At 41.5% G+C, this 21,920-nt stretch overlaps 1 protein-coding gene across 1 annotated transcript; it reads right to left on the bottom strand.

Moving 5' to 3' along the window:
* Nucleotides 1–2,398: 2,398 nt before the first annotated feature.
* LOC132571931 (vomeronasal type-2 receptor 26-like) lies at nt 2,399–18,405 on the bottom strand. Its single transcript, XM_060238723.1, has 4 exons — nt 18,244–18,405; nt 16,661–16,978; nt 5,485–5,611; nt 2,399–3,159 (listed from the first exon to the last, which is right to left on the bottom strand). Exons 1-4 carry the CDS (start codon nt 18,403–18,405, stop codon nt 2,399–2,401), a joined length of 1,368 nt encoding a protein of 455 aa, XP_060094706.1.
* Nucleotides 18,406–21,920: the final 3,515 nt, after the last annotated feature.

Below are 21,920 nucleotides of genomic sequence, written 5' to 3'. Positions count from 1 at the left end.
GGCAGGAACCAGGGGGACAGCTAGAGTATGCACCTAGCTTGGAGCAGCTGTCCAGAGAGTAAAAAGGGTGGCAGCAGCCCCTAGAGTGTGTTGCTGAAACTTTGGAGCTCCTCCCCTTCAGAAAATTTGTCTCCTATTGTCTTCCACCAGTGGCTGCAGATTTTTTGTTTTGTTTGTTGTTTCAGTGCTAACTTTTATTACATATCCTCTCTATGTGCTTCGAGAGAGAGCCAGTTTGGTGTTAGAGAGCCGGTCTGGTGTAGTGGTTAAGTGTGCGGACTCTTATCTGGGAGAACCGGGTTTGATTCCCCACTCCTCCACTTGCAGCTGCTGGAATGACCTTGGGTCAGCCATAGCTCTGGCAGAGGCTGTCCTTGAAAGGGCAGCTGCTGTTAGAGCCCTCTTAGCCCCACCCACCTCACAGGGTGTCTGTTGTTGCGGGGAGAAGATATAGGAGATTGTAAGTTGCCCTGAGTCTGATTCAGAGAGAAGGGCGGGATATAAATCTTCAATTCTTCTTATATGAAATATTTTTTAAAACTTAAATCATATATGTGTGTGTAGTTGTATTTTAAAAGGTGGTCAATATCTTAATGTTTGAAATGTTTTAATATTTGCCACGTACGGGACCCTGAGCTGAGTGGAAAGGCAATGCAAACTATTGTGTAAGTGAAATAATAAAAGATTGTGAGATCACTTCATACTACATACATCGCCTCTGTAATCCTAAGATTTCAAGAAAGGGGGAAAAGGCACTGTCAATATTAGAACAGTCAACTCGTACAGAGTTGACCCCTCATCTCCATTTTACAAATGGGCCTCAGACATCCCCCAGACATGTACTCACACCAAGCCAAGAATCACACATCCACTGCTTGGTGGTGCCACCATGGTGCAAAAATGTGAATCCAGAGAGGAGCCTTGTGATTTTTACATGGACTCCACCAAAACCCACAATCACATGAAACAATACAAGACCTACCCACTAAACAGCACAGATCTACCACTTTGAGATGGCTCCCATGACACAAAAACAGGGATCCTCATTTTTACATGAGGTGACCACGAAGACCATCAAATAACATGCCACAGCCATGTCTGCAGCCTGCACCATAAAAATGCTATTAGCCTTAGTATATATGATCCAACATGGCTTCTCTTACGTTCCTATGTTCTAAATGCTAGCCAAAAGCAGATTTATGTGTTCAGTTCATTCATACCCCAGCTTTCTCCTCAGTGGAGTCCCAAAATGGATTATGTCATTCTTTCCTCCATTATATCCACACAACGACCCTGTGAGATAAGTTATCCAGAGAGAATGGGACTTGGCCATAGTCACTCAGTGAACTTCCATGGCCTAGCAGGAAGGTGGCCTAGAGGTGTCAAACTATTTGTTATGAGGGCTGGATCTGACAAATGTCACTGTTGGGTTGGGCCATGTGTGTCATAAAATGTAATGCCAGGTACTGGTGGTTTTCCACTGCGGAACAGCTGAGATCAGGCAGTAGGTAATGTGAGAGACCTCTGCATGAGGCTCTAGGGAGCTGCTCCCAGCTTACGTAGGCCTTTGACGGATCAGGGGTCTGATTCAGTTTAAGTCAGCCTCATGAGTTCAGCATAGAAATCACATTGGCTTCTAAGCTGCTCCAGTGGGGTTTTTCTGGATAAGATAGTGGGTTCAGTCCCTGGCATCTCCACTAAAGAGGGTCCAGGCAAGTAGACGTGAAAAACCAGCTGGAGAGCCACTGCCAGTCTGAGTAGGCAATACTGACTTCGATGGACTGAGGGTCTGATTCAGTATAAGACAGGTTCATATGTTCCAGAACATAAAAGAAGCCATGTTGGATCAGGCCAATGGCCCATTCAGTCCAATACCTTGTGTTACACAGTGGCCAAAAACCCCCAGGTGCCATCATGAGGTCCATCAAATAACATTCAGTGTGCTCAACAGTGGGTCAAGCACCTTTGTTGCAGCTTTTAAGAGGACTTGTACAAATATGTGCAGATATGGAAGCAAGAAGAGCCAGTTATTTGAAGAAAATCTACAGGACATAAAATAGGAACTTGCATCAGCTGCACTTCAATGGCATATAAATCAAATCTTGCAAATGACATGGACATTTGTTACAAAATCTCCAGTAGTATCAATGAGGCATAATATGAAATTAGCTATGATAATATAATACATTTTAATGGTAGTCTGGGTATTGATACTTTGGAATGTATCATACCATTCCACTGAACAAAATATGAAGCCTTTATTCAACCAAAGGAGCCTTCCTGCTGAAGGGATTCATCCTGCAATGGAAGACAACTTATATTGGAAGAAGGTTCTGTTGATTCCACTAGTTTCATCAAATGCTACATGATAACTGAAAAAAAAAGAATGTACACAGAATCAGATGCCACTTTTATGTTTCTTCACTAGATGCTCTTTTCTATTCAGATGAGGCCTCAGTATAATAATGTAGCATTTGGGAAGAAAGATGCAGCCCAGTAAGCCCAAGCTGGAGGCCAAGATAGAGAAGACCTGCACAGCAACCATGTATTTCCCCTTAGTGCTCAGGTAGGTGGGCACAAAGGACACCCAAACACTGCAGAACACCAACATGCTGAAGGTGATCAGCTTGGCTTCATTGAATGCCCCAGGCAGCTTCCTGCCTAGGAAAGCCACAGTGAAGCAGACGACGGCCAGAAAGCCCATGTAGCCAAGGGCAGCGTAAAACATAATGATAGACCCTTCGTTACATTGCAGTATGATCTCTCCAGGTTGGGAGTTCATGTCAGACTCTGGGAAGGGGGGAGAGATGCTCAGCCAGAGAATGCAGATGCCCACTTGAATACCAGAACAGGAGATGACAATGGAATTGGCCAAGCTCTTCCCCAGCCATTTCCTCATCCTGCTCCCAGGCTGTGAGGCCATGAAGGCCACCACCACAGTGACAGTTTTGGCCAACACTGAAGAGACGGCAATGGAGAAGATGATGCTGAATGCAGTTTGTCGAAGAAGGCAAGTTACCTTCTGAGGTTCACCAATGAACAAAAAAGAGGAGAGAAATGAAAGCAGGAGGGAGATGAGGAGAACATAGGAGAGATCCTGATTGTTGGCTTTGACGATGGCAGTTTCTAAGTATTTAATGAAGATTCCCAGAACAGAACCTGTCATTAGGGTCAAGATGAATACAAAGAAAGATAGAAGGATGCCCAAAGGTTCTTCATAGGATAGAAAGGTTATCAACTTGGGAATGCATTGATTGCGGTCCTTGTTTGAATGCTGATCTTCTGGACACTTATTGCAATGGCTTGCATCTGAAAAAGAAAGTCTGATTTTAGATATCGCTAATATCTACATTACATTTTTGATATGATTACATTTCACAAGTTTTCCATTCCATCTAAGAAATGAGGGCTCCAAGAGCCATGAATAAGTAAGTAGGCAGATAAAAACTAACATAAGAACATAAGAGAAGTCATGTTGGATCAGGCCAATGGTCCATCCAGTCCAACACTGTATCACACAGTGGCCAAAAAACCCAGGTGCCATCAGGAGGTCCATCAGTGGGGCCAGGACACTAGAAGCCCTCCCACTGTGCCCCCCTCCCCCAAGCACCAAGAAGACAGTGCATCATGGTGATAGGGCTGAATTTCAGTGGTACAGGACATTCTTCAGATGGATAAAGTCCTAGACTGAATCCATGACACCCTAATAGAAAAGGATTACTTGTATCAGGTCTTCTGCCTAGAGCCGTGAGGAGTCATCCATTGGAATAGTTATTGTGGGGCTGGATTGTCTAGAGCAGAGGTGTCAAATTCATTTGTTACAAGGGTTGTATCTGACATAAAAGTCACTTTGTTGGGCTAGGCCATGTGTGCCATAAAATTTAATGCCAGGTACCAGAGATATTTTACCTCAGACTGTGACCCGTACCCTTCCTCTAGTCTCCAGAAGGTGTTTTGCCTTCTTTAACAAGGGGCTTTCAGCCTTTTAGTCAATACATTGTAATGCCTAATTCAAATATTCTCAAGTCATTTAGTGCTAATTCCCCACCAGAACTGGCGGTCTTGCTTCTATCCCACCTAAGCAGTCTTCTGACTTTCTGTGCAATGAATGGATTAATGTCTTATTAATTGTAATTCCCCACCAGGCTATGTACTGATGGCCACTTGTTTATTTATTTTATTGGATTTATATCCTGCCCTGCCTGCCAAAGCAGGCTCAGGGCAGCTTACAACACATAACTTACAATAAAAACATTTACATTTAAAAGCATTAAACAGTTTAAAATAATTTGGTGCTAATTTCAATATGGTTTTAAGATGGCGTTCAGTGATCTTAGCATCCATTGGATCTAGCATCTTGGTGGTGGGTGGTCAGCATTTCAGTTAAACGCTAACTGAAACAGAGTCGTCTTACAAGCCTTGTGGAACTTGTCAAGGTCCTGCAAGGCTCTAACCTCAGGCAATTGGTTCCACCATCGAGGGGCAGCAACTGAGAAGGCTCTTTCTCGAGTTGTTTTCATTCTTGCCTCCCTTGGGCCAGGGATCGATAACAAGTTTTGTTAAGTTAGCTGTAACAGGAAATTAGTTTAAGTTAGTTAGGTTAGTTGTGAACTCAGGTCATGAGCAGAGAGCTTGGACTGCAGGACTGCAGCTTTATCACTATGTGGCATGGGGCTCCTAGTGGAAATTAGATCCAAACTGTACCTGATGATAAAAGATCCATGAAGAATTCCCCCTTGTATTTTAAACTAAAATTCAAACAGGGCCCTGATTCATGTTCAGCCCACAGCTTTTTTTGGGGGGGGGGAGGAATTAAGTTAAGTTTAAGTTAGCTGTAATAGGAAATTAGACAAATTCATGAACCAGTGGACCAGCAATGGCCATTAGCCATTCATGCTCAGAAGCAATAACTGTATGAATAGCACTGCTTGAGGAGGGTTTGGCTTCTGTGTCCCAGGGGCGTATGATAAGCCACTGTGTGAAACAGGATGGGTGAACTAGGTCAATGGTTTCCGACCTTTTTGATATGGTGATCCACAAGTCCAAATTTATTTGGTATGCTGACCCATCCACGGCTGAACCTCAGCCAGTGGTTTGCAACCAGGACTGCCACCTGTTTTTCTCCTCCTTGCTTTTCCATTTACCAACAAGCTTCTATTGACACTCCAGCTCTTCTAGCTACTATCATAAAGTTACTAGTTACCAGACAGATTCTCCCCCCTGCACAATTAGGAGTGGTCATTTGAGAGGGCTCGCCTTTGCCCCCCCCCCCCTTTAGAGTCTTCAAGGCCCACTTCTGGGTCATGACCCACTGGTTGGGAATCACTGAACTAGATGGATCACTGGACTGATGTACATGGCAGCTCCTCCTCCTTGTGTTCTTAATCTACAAACCAAGAAGGAATCAAAGTCTGAAAATGTTTTTTTGAAAATTCTGTAGAATCTGAATGTTTGTCCTGTTCCCTTTCCTTTGGAGCCACCTACCTTCCTGCGTGGAGATGGTCCCTTCCATGCATGAGACACAGTTATAGCAGCACAAAGGCTTGTCTTGCTGAATCACTTTGGCATATCCAGCATGACAGTGTTCATTGCACCTAGAAAGAGGCAGGGTCTAAAGCAGACAGACAAGGAGGATCCAGGAAAAAAAGTCATAGGTATTTGTCTTAGTAGAAATTAAAAGGTAAAGGTAGTCCCGTGTGCAAGCACCAGTCGTTTCTGACTCTGGGGTGAGTCAGAGTATATAAAAACATTTATAAACTAAAATTCCAAGAGATCATACAAGACATGCAGTTTCTTGTTTCTTAGTATGGAACTTCACAAGATAATGGCAAAATTTGGCTATCTGTCTAGAGATAGTTGGACTTGCATCCACCAAAAGTTTCTCCAAACATGCCTCGTCCGCGTCTGCCATTGGTTTAACTACAAACGGGGAAACAAACCTATCCCTCTGTACCTGGTGGAAAGAGCATTGAAAAAACGTATGAGTCATCGACTCCACCTCTCCCATAGCACAAGGACAGCGTCGGTCTTCATACGGGACTTTTCTTTATTTCCCTTCTAGCACCTTTGAGGTGACGTTTCTTCACAACGTTTTCATGGCATACTTTTTACGGGGTGGTTTGCCGTTGCCTTCCCAGTGATCTACACTTTCCCCCCAGCAAGCTGGGTATTCATTTTACCAACCCCGGAAGGATGGAAGGCTGAGTCAACCTTGAGCTGGCTACCTGAACCGAACCTGGATCGAACTCAGGTTGTGAGCAGAGAGCTCAGACTGCAGTACTGCAGCTTTACCACTATGCTATGGGGCTCCTGGTGGAAATTAGATCCAAACTATACCTGATGATAGAAGATCCATGAAGAATCTCCACTTGTATTTTAAACTAAAATTGCAGCTACAGGGCCCTGATTCGTGTTCAGCCCACAGCTTTTTGAGGTTGGGGTTTAAAACCATTCCACTACTCCATTTCTTGAGTTGACTTCCCCCACCCTGCAATATTTGCGCTACATACTGTTTATTGTGATACCTGAAAGCAGCCAGAGTGACATGCCTGTTAGGACCCAGATGCCATAATTCCCAGAAAAGTGTGGATCAAAGGGGAAAAGCAGGTGTTATGGCATGCAGATAACATTTCAGGTATGAAAGGAACATCTTTCGTTGTGCAGATCTTGCATTCAAGATGGATCACTGGAGGGGGGAACTATGTGAGGGAGATAAAGAGCTTTTCTGCAATGGCACTTTGCTGCTTGACATCTTAATGGCAACTCTTCCCCTCCCGCCCGCCTCCCTTACAAACACTATCATTATGCAGACAATAGACTAGCTCAGGGGTGTCAAACATACAGCCCGCAGGCTGGATCAGGCCCACAGAGGGCTCCAATCAGACCCTCCAGCAACTGACTGTCATCTGCTTCATTTTTCCTTGCCTGCTTTTTTCGGTCACCATTTTGTGTTTCTCCCCTGATAAGCCAGAGCAGCAAAGCAGCCTTTCCCTCTCCTGCCTCCCTTTTCCCAAAGGGAGAGGGGCAGCCTCAGCCAATGAGGGAGCTTGGCACTATAGCTGTGCTCAGGCTCAATTAATCACTCCGCAGTTTATCAGGCTAGTTTGCCAGGCTCAATTAATTACTCCACAGAGCTACTGAGACAAGCCTCTCTTCCTTCTAATGAATGGCTGAGGCTCCTCCCCCTCCTTGTACCCTGGGGAAGGAAAGAAAGAGCCAGAGCTACCTTTGCCCAGTCCCCACCATCAGGAGAGCTACAAAGAATGCTTTTAAGACTGGCAATGTTTTAGTGAAGGTATGAGCTTTTTGCCTTGCTTACAGAGAGAGAGAGAGAGTTTTGTTGGGCTTGTAACTGGGTTCCCCTTCTCTTTTTCACTGTACTCATGCCCTCCAGTCTTTCTCAACAGGAAAGCATGTGAACTATTTAGAAGAGAAATATCAGCATTAGGCCGAGAGTGTGTTCCACCCCAGGTTTACCCAGCAAATTTTCCTTATTTTTTCTTTCACATTTTCCTTTGATAGAGTGTCTTGAATTTAGACTTCCCAGATAGTAGGCTGACACTGACCACTGTATATGGCTGTCTCTCTGTTCTTGTAGTTGTTTTTTGGGGGGAAGTTGTATTTTTTTTAGTTGTAACCATTTTTCTGGGGAAAATTATAGTTTTGTAGACAAGCACATAGCCCTCAGTCTGTGCCATGGTGCCTTCACATATTCTTGACTAGTATTTGAAGTAACTTCTGTACAAAAGCTCAAAATGCCCAGCTACTTCATGTTCCTCTGGGTCTTAGGCTCAAAGCATTGACCATGAGATGTCTGTAATGTATGTCAATGAATCAAAAGTAGGTTTGCAACTTACAGATGTGCACACCTGAACAGCACATATTCAAGACTGGTACAGCACAGACATTGTCTGCAGTTTTTGATGCAATAATTCATAGCAGGAGGTGACATTTATCAGAGACTGTAAAACAAAATATAGCAAGTGGGCTAATATTTTAACCATGTTTTATTTTAAGCAAAAAAAAATCTTTAATTGTGTGTCTGTGCCCTTTATGAAGTTTATATGTCCGCTACCTGGCATTACATTTATGATACTATTGGAATACAAGCTATGTACATTCCAGCCATTATAGAGTTAACTGTTTGTTTACCTGACAGAGGAAGTGATGTATTGTAACCTAAACACAATTGTAAGCAGAATCTTTCTTTACCCGCGAAAGATGTGAACACAACATTGGTCAGAAAGGATGTTAGGTGTGAAATGCTTTGATCTTGTATGCAAGCTGAATTGCTCTTCTTCCTGGCGAAATGCTCTTTGGGAAGAAGAACTGTGAGACAAAGGGGTTGTAGCCATGTAGGACAGACATAGTTAGACTAGCTGGTATGCTAAATTGTTTTTCTATTTTATCCCAAGTACCCTATCCTGATGTTTTCTAGTAAACTTTATTTCTTTTGATAAGCTTAAGCCTCGACTCCAATTATTGTCACTCCAAGCCTCTGAATTTAACATGTATTTCCCATCAAATTGGTAGCCGTGGAGCATGGTTTATATTGGAGTTTGGCATATTGGAAAGTGATTTTTTAAAGTCAGAACAGGCAGACAGTGAAAAGTATTTTAAAGTTACCAGAAGCTGTTTGAAAAGGCTGTATTTTTCACTATTGGAAAGATCGAGAGGAACAAAGGACCCGCCGGGAGCCTAATCCCTTTGATTGCTGCCGCTGAGTGAGAATCTGCATTTCAATTAGAAGCTGGAAGCACTGCATTCCTCAAGGGCCGCTTTCTCCTGCTGACCTGCTGAAGCCTGAATTCAAGGATGTCTGACACACAAGAGGAAAATCCTTCAACATCAGCTGTTGTAAGGAACGACGCCCAAGGAAACGCAATGACACGTGTCGTGAGTACTGATCCGATTAATGTTAAAATTCCATGCTTAAATGCAAGCAATTTTAGATTCTGGTCAATGAAAATGCAACTGCTCCTTCATGAAAAAAATTGCTACGAAGCAGTTTTCAATAAAAAAAAGGATGAAATCCCAGATTTTTATATTAAAGATAATCGTGCAAAATTAATAATTCTGAATGCCATATCAGAACAGGAATTTATTCGAGTCCTGGATTGTGGCACTAGTGCAGAAATGTGGAAATTCTTAGAAAAGCAATCATTTAAGCCTTCTATGACTCGGAAAATATTTCTCAGAGAAAAACTGTACAGTTTTAAGATGAATAATACAGATTCAATGGCTACCCATCTGAATCAGATAATGGAAGTGGTTTCAGAGCTTAAGAGAATTGGAGCCACAGTGGAAGATGAAGAAGTAATAGCTGCTTTATTTAAATCTCTTCCTAAAAGCTATAAAAGTACTGCATCCTTGTTGAGGATGAGAGAGAAACAGGAACTTGACTACATTCTGGAATACTTGAAAGATGAGGCCAGAAGGAGGGAACTTTTTGAAACTGAGAATAAGATGTCTGTACTTAGAGTGCATCCTGGGAAAAATGAAATTATATGTCATTTTTGTGGCTTGAGAGGACACTATCAATATTCTTGTAGAAAGAAATTAAAACAAAATCAAAATGCAAATGCTTCTACTGGAGCAGCGACACCCAGAGGGCAAGTGGAGAATAGCAACCAACAAAAACGTGGTTTTAAATCTTCAAAGCCAGCCACCAAGGCTAAGAATGTGTCTGATAGGAATCCTACATATGCAATTACTGAATCTAATGCAAATCTTGAGAATCATTGGATGATAGATTCTGGAACTTATTTTCATGTCTGTAAAGATAATAAATCTTTTGTGGAATTGGATGAGAACAACTGCCCTAAATTAGAGCAAGCCAATGGACAAATATTGAAAGTTGAAGGAAGTGGGAATGTAACCTTAAATGTTATGGATGAAAGTCAAGAAATTAAAAAGGTTACACTAACAGAGTGTGCATATGCCCCTGAGGCAGTCCGCAACCTAGTCTCAACAAAGAATTATCAGAAGAAATCATGAGATTGTACTCAGAAAGGAAAATGGAAATATTGTTGATCCTGAATCTGGAACTGAACTTATGCTTGATGTAGTTAATGGTCTTCATTATCTAAAGCTTGTTGGTAATAATGTTGATGATGATGATATGCAAAATGATGCTGAAAATATTTCTGATGTAACAAATGTTGTTGGGCCAGTGTATAATACAATGCACCGTAGTGTGCAAAGCTGCAAAAATTGTTGAAAGAATGTAATGTTGATGTTATTGATTGTGATCAAATGCAATCTGGTTGTGATATATGTTTAAAGGCAAAAGATACCGCCCCAAGATACACGGGCAAAATTACTGTACACAATGAACAATTTCTAGAGATGGTATTCTCAGATATTGCAGGGCCAATCAAAGAATCGGCTGGTGCAAGCAAGTACTTTTTATCATTTATAGAAGCTAAGTCAAGATATGTCTATGTCTACTTAATTAAAAGCAAAGATCAAGTATTTGACAAACTTAATCCTATGTTGCTGCTGTGAGAAATAAATTTGGCAAAGTTCCAGAAGTATTGTTCATAGACAATGGAACTTAATACAGTAGCAGTGAGTTCCAAAGGTTAATGGAACAACAAGGCATTCAACATAAAACTGCTACACCCTATTCACCACAGCAGAATGGTGCAGCTGAGAGACTGAACCGAACAATTATGGAAATGGCCAGATCAATGCTAATGCAATCTAGACTGCCAGGTTATATGTGGGGTGAAGCCGTAAATCCTGCATAACAGAATTCCATCCAAAGTGACTAATAAATTGCCATTTGAGATTTGGTATGGCAAACGACCTGGTTTGAAAGATTTAAGAGCTTTTGGTTGCAAAGCATACGCGTTTGTACCTAAGGAGAAAAGGGGAAAACTAGACCCCAGAGCAGAACTTGGTATACTTGTGGGCTATGCTAATGGTGGAAGAGGATACAGAATCCTAGACCCTAATGCATGTACTGTCAAAGAATGCAATGTGGTATATATAGATGGCAACAGTGTTTTGCAAGCTCCTATGCAAGTTGAATCCACAGTACAGAATCCTATAGAAGATCTTAACTTCAGTGAATTTGCTATTTGGCAACCTGCAGAGACCACCTGTGAGCAGGCAGGTCCACCTTCACAAGAAAGCAATGAATCAGAAGGGGAAGCAGGAAGTCCAAGAGAAGCAGAGACAACTACAGTTACTGTGAGAAAGTCAGCAAGGAGCAACAAAGGTGTACCACCACCAAGACTTGGAATTTGTGCAACAGTACAACCTATCAAAGAACCCTCAACTTGGAAAGAAATAAATCAACTACCCGATCCAGAAAGAAAGAAATTGATGGATGCAATGAATGATGAAATGAAGTCTTTATATGACAAGCAAGCTTGGACACTTGCAAACTTACCTCCTGAAAGAACAGCTATTGGTTGTAAATGGATACTCAAAGTAAAATACAATCCTGATAGAAGTGTGGATCGATACAAAGCACATTTAGTAGCAAAAGGATACAAACAAGAACAAGGAATTGACTATACAGAGACTTTTGCACCTGTCATAAATCATGTTGCGTTCAGAATACTTCTAACAATTGCAGCCTCCAGAGGCATGCAAGTTGAACACGTGGACATTAAAACAGCTTTCCTCAATGGAGACTTAACAGAGGAAATCTACATGGAACAACCTGAAGGATTTGAAGAAGTTGGAAAGGAAAAACTTGTGTGTAAACTTCAAAAGGGAATTTATGGATTAAAACAAGCTGCAAGAGGTTGGTCAGATAAGCTGACAGAACTACTAAAGAAGCAAGGATTTCAACAAGGGAAATCAGAACCCTGTTTGTTTACAAGACTAAAAAATGGACAATACCAGTACATATTGACTTCCGTTGACAATCTGATTTTATGTGTTGCTACAACAAGGAGGTCATCAAAGAAATTGCTGATGAGCTAAATAAACATGTGGAAGTCAAACAACTGGGAGACATAAAACATTACCTTGGAATACAAATTGAAAGAGCTGAAGTTTTGTGCTGAACCAAAAGCACAAAATTATGGATTTTATTGAATCCATGGGAATAAAGAAACATGGAAACGTTAGTACGCCACTTGATCCAGCATACTTAACTTTGCAAGAAGGAAAATTTCTTGAAAACAATCGTGAATATAGAGAAGCAATTGGAAAACTACTGTACTTAAGCAGAATCTCGAGACCAGATATTTCTACTGCTGTTGGAATCTTGAGTAGAAAGACAAGTTCACTGTATTACCATGATTGGAATGCCATAAACTATCTAAAACTGATACCTATCTAAAACTGTTGACTACAAATTACTAATTTCAGCATGTGACAACCCAAGACTAGTAGTCTACATGGACGCCAACTATGGGAGAAATGAAGGAGATGGAAAATCAACAAGTGGAAATGTATTCTTCTATGGAGATAGTGTGATTGACTGGAACACTAAGAAACAAAAGATTGTAGTTCAATCTACTGCTGAAGCTGAATGTGTGTCTGCTCAAAGGGCATGCAATGAACTGGAATGGATTATTTTTCTTCTTAAGGAATTTGGAATAGAGGAACCTAAACCAGTACTCATGTATGAAGATAACCAAGCATGCATAAGCATATGCAAAGCTGAGAACATAAAACTAGACAACAAACATATTGTCATCAAGTGTTTACTAGTGCAAGAGATGATTAAAGAAGGACTGATTGAATTACAATACTGCCCTACTGAAGAAATGATCGCTGACAACATGACGAAGCCGCTCGACAGACTCAAGTTTGAACGACTACGTGAAAGTATGAACTTGATTGAAATTGCTAATGACTGAAATGTTGCATAACTTGAGAAGGGGTTTGTTGGAATACAAGCTATGTACATTCCAGCCATTATAAACTGTTTGTTTACCTGACAGAGGAAGTGATATATTGTAACCTAAACCCAATTGTAAGCGGAATCTTTCTTTACCCGCGAAAGATGTGAACACAACATTGGTCAGAAAGGATGTTAGGTGTGAAATGCTTTGATCTTGTATGCAAGCTGAATTGCTCTTCTTCCTGGCGAAATGCTCTTTGGGAAGAAGAACTGTGAGACAAAGGGGTTGTAGCCATGTAGGACAGACATAGCTAGACTAGCTGATATGCTAAATTGTTTTTCTGTTTTATCCCAAGTACCCTATCCTGATGTTTTCTAGTAAACTTTATTTCTTTTGATAAGCTTAAGCCTCGACTCCAATTATTGCCACTCCAAGCCTCTGAATTTAACATGTATTTCCCATCAGATACACATGGTTCGGCCCAACAAAGTCTCATTTATGTCAAATTCGGCCCTCATAACAAATGAGTTTGACACACCTGGACTAGCTATTTTAAAGTTCCTAGCCAATATTTGGTAACCTTTATATATCTCTTATGTGCCATATATAGTAGCAACACATTATTAAACCAAAAGGAATGGTAAAAGTTAACGTTAAACGTTAATTTTTTTTTTTTTTTAAAAATTAGTTTTCACACCTGCTTGAACCAACTGGGCCACACAATGGCTTCCTGGTTAATGGTGAGCTTTACGTCTGAAGACTCCTGTCTTTCTATATTCCCAACTTTCACACTAGCAGTGGACTGGTTGGGAAATGCAACCCAGTTCATAATATCAAAGTGATCTGCAAGGTCTCTGTTCCCATCAATATGAGCTCCCTCCCTGGAAATATTGTAAAGCTGCATGTTTCTAAGGAAAGGATGAAGCTGGAATGATATAAAACAGTTATTAAGAAAATGCAGGAAACCGTATCATTTGACTCTGTACAGTATAATCCTCAACATGATTAAAGGCAGGGCTGGAATTCTAGCAGGAGCTCCTTTGCGTATTAGGCCACATGCCCCTGATGTAGCCAATTCTTCAAGAGCTTACAAAAAAGTGCCTTGTAAGCTCTTGGAGGATTGGCTACATCAGGGGCAGGACTATTTTTTGAGCAGAAACGCACAGGGATGCGGTTCCGGCTGGCTTGGTGTCAGGAGGTGTGGTCTAATATACAAGTGAGTGTCTGCTGGGCCTTTTCTACAAAAAAGTCCTGTGTGAAACAATAGTTATGTCAGGGTGTGTGTCCTAATATGCAAATGAGTTCCTGCTGGGCTTTTTTCCTACTAAAAAAGCCCTGATCAGGGGTGTGTGGTCTAATATGCAAAGGAGCTCCTGCTAGAATTCCACCCCTGGTTAAAGGTGTAACTTTGCTTAAAAAGGGACTGAATCTCCTCGGACTGGGTGGGGGGGGGCAGTCTATGCACAGGAGCCCCAGACACACAGACTGTCAATGGCCCTGAGGATTCTTTCTGGGTCTCTTATTTTTGTTTGGCTTGGGTGGGGGTAGACTGGATTTACAGGTAGATTCAGGTGGGTAGCTGTGTTGGTCTGAAGCAGCAGAATGAAGTTTTGAGCCCAGTGGCACCTTTTAAGACCAACAAGAGTTTTATTCAAGGCATAAGCTTTGTGTGTAGGGACACACATCTTCATTATGTTGTATGCTAATTTACAGCTCACTTTCTACCTATATGTATGGACTGGTAACTTCCATTTCATTTGAAGAAATGTGCCTGCACACGAAAGCTTATACCTTGAATAAAACTCTGTTGGTCTTCAGCCTTTAGTGATAGTAACATGGTAACTGTTGCCATTGGTGAAGCATTTTGGAGATCATAAAAAAACAGCAAGTGGCATTTTTAATATATATTTTAGTGTGCTCAGATTGACAGCACCATTTATATCTTTTGCCTCAGACTTCAGATTGTTTTAGATAAGCTGTCTATTCATGAAAATGTTACATAGGAGCAGTGATTGACAAGGCTGTTAGCCTTGTTGGGCCAGTGTGACTTCCTCACCCCACCCTGACCACCTTTAAAAAAAATCTAATAATTTTGCACAAAGAGCCAGTTTTTGAATGTGACAGGACAGCTTCCGTTTAAAGAATAAGGGGTTGTATATAGGACTTGATTTTTTTTTGTTTAATAAAATCAGGGATAGCAGATACAGTCCCCCAAAGTGGTAGCACTCCAACCTCAATCTACCAGATTCATCCAGAATTCTTTCTTCCTTTGGGGGGGGGAGGATTTTTCACAGTTTGTTTCACTCCCATCATGTTTACATGATTCTCTTAAAAATAATGGCTCTTTGCTGGCTGTGACAGTGATTCTGGAAGGGTGCTTCATGAGAGCAAGAATTAGAGTCAATCAGAAGTGGTCAACGTCTATAACCCAGGCTTCCTTGTGAATCTTGCTGGAAGGCCAGAATGTTCCACCCATGTTGTCAATGCTCCCCCAATTATAAGAAACAAGGAGAGTGACACTGGAAACTGAAGTACTTTAAAAGAGCTAGTCTATTGTAAAGTTTTATTTCAGGTTTTGAACAAACTCATCTTTATAAAGTTACTCAAATGTGATGATGAAGAACATCTTTACTTTAAAAAAAACCAACATAAAATGCACGTCATCTAGTTCAAGTTCTCTGTAATTACCTTGCCTTTATGCTTCGTTTTCATATAGTCTGTATAAAGCCCCCATAAATGCATCTGTTTTGCACAAATATATTTAAGGAAGTTCTTTTATCAGAAAATAAAAGCTTCTAGTGTTAAGAATTACTTGTTTTAATCCAGTGTACACGTTTCCGATGCTAACAGGTCACAGGAACGGAAAGATATAGTTGTTCAACAACAGGGTTCTAGATGTTCCTGTTGGTTTTGAAGAATTCACTGATTACTGTTCATTTCCTCAAAGCCACACATGGAAATGTGGCAGCCCCTTCCTGTGTTCAAAAAAGGATGATTGTATCCCTGCAACTGTCTAACCATAATTGGGATGGAAGTGATATTATTCAGCTAGAATGGACCCATGCCCACCATCAACACTCTCACCATGAATCGTCTCTTAAGCTCTACTAGATGGAAGGGCCAAAGCCGAGTGAATGGGACTCCATGATGGACTTCAGTTAGGTTTTTCACAGCAGCAGGCCAGTGGAAGGCAGGAAGGGCTGCAAGTGACCAATGAAGAGTCCCTGTCTATAGGGGTACCCATGTAGTCAAGGTCTTTCTGTAGCAATAGAGCCTAAGAAATGAGTTACAATGGCCAAGCAACTAGTTCTTCGCCCCAAATAAGTAAGTGAACAAAGCAGGTGTCAAGTTGTACCTTTAAGGCCAACCAATTTTTATTTAGAACATAAGCTTTTGTGTACTCTTAAGCACATTTCATCAGATGAGGTATCCAGCACAGTGAGCAAAGCCATACATAGCTGAGCAGAGCCATACATAGCTGGTACCACTGCCTACCAACTATGTATGGCTCTGGTCAGCTATGTATGGCTTTGCTCACCCTGCTGGATTCCTTGTCTGATGAAGTGTGCTTAAGAGTACACGAAAGCTTCCATTCTGAATAAAAATTGGTTGGTCTTAAAGGTGCCGCTTGACTCCTGCTTTGTTCAACTGCTTCAGACCAACACAGCTGCCCGGTTGAACTAAATAAGTAAGGTAAGACTCAGTGCACAAAAAAGGGGGGAACATGAACTACACAGCTGTCAGACTGAAACTGCCTGGATTTGTGCAGAACTTATGTCATCAGTTTTAATGTGGATCTACAATTGAACTATCGATAATAATTATCAGGGAAATTGAAGGAAACAGAATACCTGCCATGGATGTAGCCTTTGAGGTCTAATTCGTTCTCTATTCACCACCATCATCTGATTGGATCTGGACGTGTATGCATCATGTAAGGTATGAGCCAGGGATTGGATAACCTTGTAAATGCCGTAGTTATCTTGAGACAGGATTTTATCCAGCAGCTCCTTGGATGGCATCTCCATTTCCTCCTCCTCTTTGCATCGTGTCCAGCCTTTCACAGATAACTTGTGCTTTGAATATAAACAGTGAAATGCTTCTTTCCCAATTTTATTGATATCAGAGAGATAAGAGTTGAAAGTGTAATGTTTTGTCGTTTCCTTTGTCTGGATGAAAAAGAATGAGCCATGGATACCAAAGACTTTGTAAAACCATGTCAAACTGAGGTCATGCAAAATTGTTGTGATCCAAACTTTCCCGATAATAAAATTGAATTCCTTCTCAAATGCTTTTATCAAGGTTCCTAGGACTATCATGGAGTAAGAATCCTCATGGTAAACAACCACATTGCATGTTCTCTGCTTAAGGAATCTATTCAGATTGTCCAGTAGTCGAGACTGAAAGGTGGGGATCTTTTGAGAGAAGTAAACACAAATACCACCCCTGGTGACTAACGGTGTGAAAGTTCTCATGAAGTTTTCTCCATTCTCATTGTCTGGAGCAAGGAGACCAACCCACGTCCATCTGAAATGCAGGAGCAGTTTGACAATCCCCCCGTAGTGGGATTCTTGTTTTGTGGCCATCCGATAGAAAAAAGGGAACTGAGTTTTATCCTTGGGAACATGACAAACAGAACCATAACTGACCTAGTAAGCAGAAGAAGAGATTGGGATGTTGTTTGGAATTTAAGATAAATCACAGGACATTTGTTAACTTGAAGGACGAGGTAGTAAAAAGTTTTGGAGATACATTAACAGATCTGTTCTTTTTTAGTTTGTCAGTGACAACCTTTCCCCTCCCCCAGTTTGAACTGGATTCTACCAAACATGTTCAGGAGTGGTTAGCCCTGTGATTGTTTTTGCAATCTTAATTGCTTCCTGGGGTTGTCATTTGCCTTGCTAGTCACCCTCTTGGCTATTTCCTCATTCGAAATTCTTGCTTCCATATGAACCTGCCACTTTGCTATCGTCATCTTCCAGAGTCCTAGTTTGTGTGCCCCCACCTTCTGAGGTTAGGTGGGTGGCACCAGGCAGAGGACCTTCTCAGTCATGGCACTGAAATTCTGAATCTCCCTCCTCACAGTAGCCTGACCCCTTCTGTAGACGTCTTCCACCAACGGATGAAGGCTTTTTTGGGGGGGTTGGGGGGTTGGGGGGGTGTGGCTTGCCCTCAGTCATCCTTCCTTCCTACCCTGTTTTTAAATGTCTGAATTATGTATTTTTATTTGATTGAAGTGGTTTATACAATATGTTTTTATTACGAAAGTTTTAAATCTGTTAGCTACCCTCATAACCATGATGAGAAAGTCAGGGTATAAATTGTGTAAATAAATAAATTTAGCTTGACCTTAAATGTATTAACAGTTCAGAAAAATGTACGTTGTTAGGATAGATCCAGATCACACACACCACACCACACAAATACTCCATACCTGTGGGATTTTGTAGGAGCCCAACATGGTTGAAATCTGATTGGAGATTTCTGAGCCAGTTCCTTCCACCACAGCTAGCAGATTCTTCTGTCCTCTGCAGTTGTAATTGGGAATGTTCTTCTGTCCAATAGAAAGAAGGTCTATCATGGCATGAGAAGTCATCCTTTCATTGAAATAGTTCTCATAGATGTTGTAACCAAGTGTGATGTTGGACAAGAGCCTGGGATTCTGGTTGATCTCATGAATGGCAAACAAAAAGGGCAAAATGTACCAATACTGTATGTCTCCTATACTGCAATAAAATAGATGTGTGTCATATTTGCATTTTCCATTCCAGAGAAACATGCCAAATCCCTGCTTTCTAAAAAATAAAAAAGAGCTCTGCATCTTGTATTCCATGATTCATCAGCAGCAGACGCTGACAGCTGTCAATCTTTCCTGCGTTTTTCATCTCCCAGAAGTCTCACAGGACTCCCATGGCTTAATAGCCACATGAGTCAGGAGGCTGCAGCAGGGTTGGGATGAAATTGCTCTTTCTGCCACTTTGGTTAGCTTAACTGAAGGTCTTACCCTTGACCTATGTCTGGTTTTATGATTTTAAAATAAAAGAGTGAGAGAAAGAGGAGGCCTCTTAGTTGAAGTTATTATAGAAAACCAACCCTTTTTTGTCATATGATATGTTAACTTCATGTCTCAAAATTTACTAGCTAGAGGATGATTTGGAGTTGGGAGTGAGCAGTGAAGTGGCCAAGTTTGCAGATGACACTAAATTGTTCAGGGTGGTGATTACCAGAGAGGATTGTGAGGCACTCAAAAGGGATCTGTTGAGGCTGGGTGAGTGGGCATCAACGTGGCAGATGAGGTTCAATGTGGCCAAGTGCAAAGTAATGCACATTGGGGCCAAGAATCCCAGCTACAAATACAAGTTGATGGGGTGTGAACTGGCAGAGACTGACCAAGAGAGAGATCTTGGGGTCGTGGTAGATAACTCACTGAAAATGTCAAGACAGTGTGCGATTGCAATAAAAAAGGCCAATGCCATGCTGGGAATTATTAGGAAGGGAACTGAAAACAAATCAGCCAGTATAATGCCCCTGTATAAATCGATGGTGCGGTCTCATTTGGAATACTGTGTGCAATTCTGGTCACTGCACCTCAAAAAGGATATTATAGCATTAGAAGAAGTCCAGAAAAGGGCAACTAGAATGATTAAAGGGTTGGAATACTTTCCCTATGAAGAAATGTTAAAACGCTTGGGGCTCTTTTGCTTGGAGAAACGTCGACTGCGGGTTTACAAGATAATTCATGGGATGGTGAAAGTAGAGAAAGAAGTACTTTTCTCCCTTTCTCACAATACAAGAACTTGTGGGCATTCGATGAAATTGCTGAGCAGTCAGGTTAAAACAGATAAAAGGAAGTACTTCTTCACCCAAAGGGTGATTAACATGTGGAATTCACTGCCACAGGAGGTGGCGGCGGCTACAAGCATAGACAGCTTCAAGAGGGGGTTAGATAAAAATATGGAGCAGAGGTCCATCAGTGGCTATTCCTTCGGTGTTTATGCATGCTCATGATTTCCTGAAGCTGTCTTGTATTGATACAGATATTGATTGGTGGCAACTCTCCAGGGTCTCATGCAGAAGTCTTTCACATAAACTGCTACCTGCTCCTTTCAACTGAAGAAGCCAGAAATTGAACCTGGGACCTTCTGCATGCAAACCAGATGCTCTACCACTGAGACACAGCCCCTCCCTGGTGTGCTACCACTGTTCAACCACTCACTCATCCCCACTGCTCTGACGTTCCCCCCAATGCAAATCAGAGATTGAACAACAAATATGAATTAGCAGGAATGTGTCCCAGAAAAAAAGAGTGTCCATAGTAGGAAAAGTTATGCAGAAAGCGTGAATCAAAGCAATAGAGAGATATCACTCCATGATTACTTACACAAGAAAACTGGTATTAGGAGGTACAGGATTAAAAACATACGGTAAAAATATAATGTTCGTTGTAGATATGATCCCATCAATGAGGTGGTCTCCCAGCTTATAATAATTCAGTGGATCAGGCTGATTGGTTTTCAGAATGACTGAGACTCTCTTGTTCACTCTCTTGCCAGGAGCATAAAGTGGCAGCAGCAAAAAAAGTAGAAGTAGCAGTATCATATCAGGAATGATTGAAATAACCCTGCTTCCTACTTTGACTACTCTCAGCTATACATCCAACTAACAAGAGAAGCTACTCTTCTCCTGTGCAAGAGCATGGGTGCTGTGACTTCACCAATACAGCTGGAGGTCAGCCATCTCTTCAAGTCTGAAGGATGGTGATATTAAATCTCAAAGTGGCATAGTTCTCAACGGCCCTGATGTTCTGGCCACCCTTACAGAAGCACAGCAGGTATTTACACAGGAGTCTTTCTCAGGCTCAGTCCAAGAAATGGCCTCATTTATGCTTTTGGCTCTGGTGTTTACACTATTGACTCCAAAGACCATCTTTGGAAACAAAATGCCTTGAGCTTCGGGGAGTAGAGTAATAATCACCATGATTTGCAGAACGATGTGGGGAAAGAGTCACCTGTGACACATTCTTGTTGCTCTGAGTCACGTCATGGGCAAGACTGGAGTTGGTGGGAATGATCAATGTGGTCATCTTTCACAGGTCAGTGACAGGGATCAAGCCAGCAAGGTTGCAGTGCCTGTTAGTAATTTAAGTCTATCGGGTGGAATTCTAGCAGGAGCTCCCTTACATATTAGGCCACACCCCCCAGATGAAGCCAATCCTCCAAGACCTTACAAAAAAGAGCCTTGTAAGCTCTTGAAGAATTGGCTACATCAGGGGTGTGTGGCCTAATATGCAAAGGAGCTTCTGCTAGAACTCCACCCCTGAAGACTATAAAATTTGTTTGTTTATATACAAAATTTATACCCCACGTTCCTGCCCTCATCAGTGTCCCAAATGAGGCTAACATTTTTAAAGCACCCAATAGAAACATCTTAAAAACCATTAATGCCAAACAAAAATACATAATTACAAGTATTTAAAAAAGGTAAACTACACAAAGAAAAACAAAAAACAACTATTGAAACGGCACAAAGGAGGAGACACTAAGAGAATGCCGGACAAAACAAAAAAGTCTGTACTTGCAGGTGGAACATAGAAACAGAAAGGGACAGACAAATCTTTCTGGAGAGAAAGTAGCTCTAATAACATTCAGAACCCCTGGAAACATTCCCTATGCACCCATAGGAAAATTGAGAGAAGGATGTTTAATTTGTAGGGTACCCATAAACTGAAAGTGACTTGATGGTACATAACACACACAGTTCCATAACAAAAAAAAAGAAGAGGAGAAGATTGGATTTATATTCTGCCCTTCACTCGGAGTCTCAGAGCAGCTTACAGTCCCCTTCCTCTCTCCACAACAGACACCCTGTGAGGTAGGTGGGGCTAAGAGGAGAGTTCTTTGAGAACTCTTGAGAGAACAGTTCTTTCAAGAACTGTTACTGACCCAATGTCACTCCAGCAGCTGCATGTGGAGAAGTGGGGAATCAAACCCAGTTCTCCCAGATTAGAGTCCACTGACTCTTGTGAAGCAAGGAAGAGAAGTGTGAAGTAAGGAAGAAGGGTGTGAAACAAGCATCCTCACTCCACCGCTATTTAACTTCTATATAAATTAT

Source organism: Heteronotia binoei, chromosome 5, assembly GCF_032191835.1.
Source record: "Heteronotia binoei isolate CCM8104 ecotype False Entrance Well chromosome 5, APGP_CSIRO_Hbin_v1, whole genome shotgun sequence".
In the NCBI taxonomy this organism is placed as follows: Eukaryota; Metazoa; Chordata; class Lepidosauria; order Squamata; family Gekkonidae; genus Heteronotia; species Heteronotia binoei.
The sequence above is the reverse complement of the archived record's forward strand: the minus strand, read 5'-3'. Positions and strand labels throughout refer to the sequence as shown.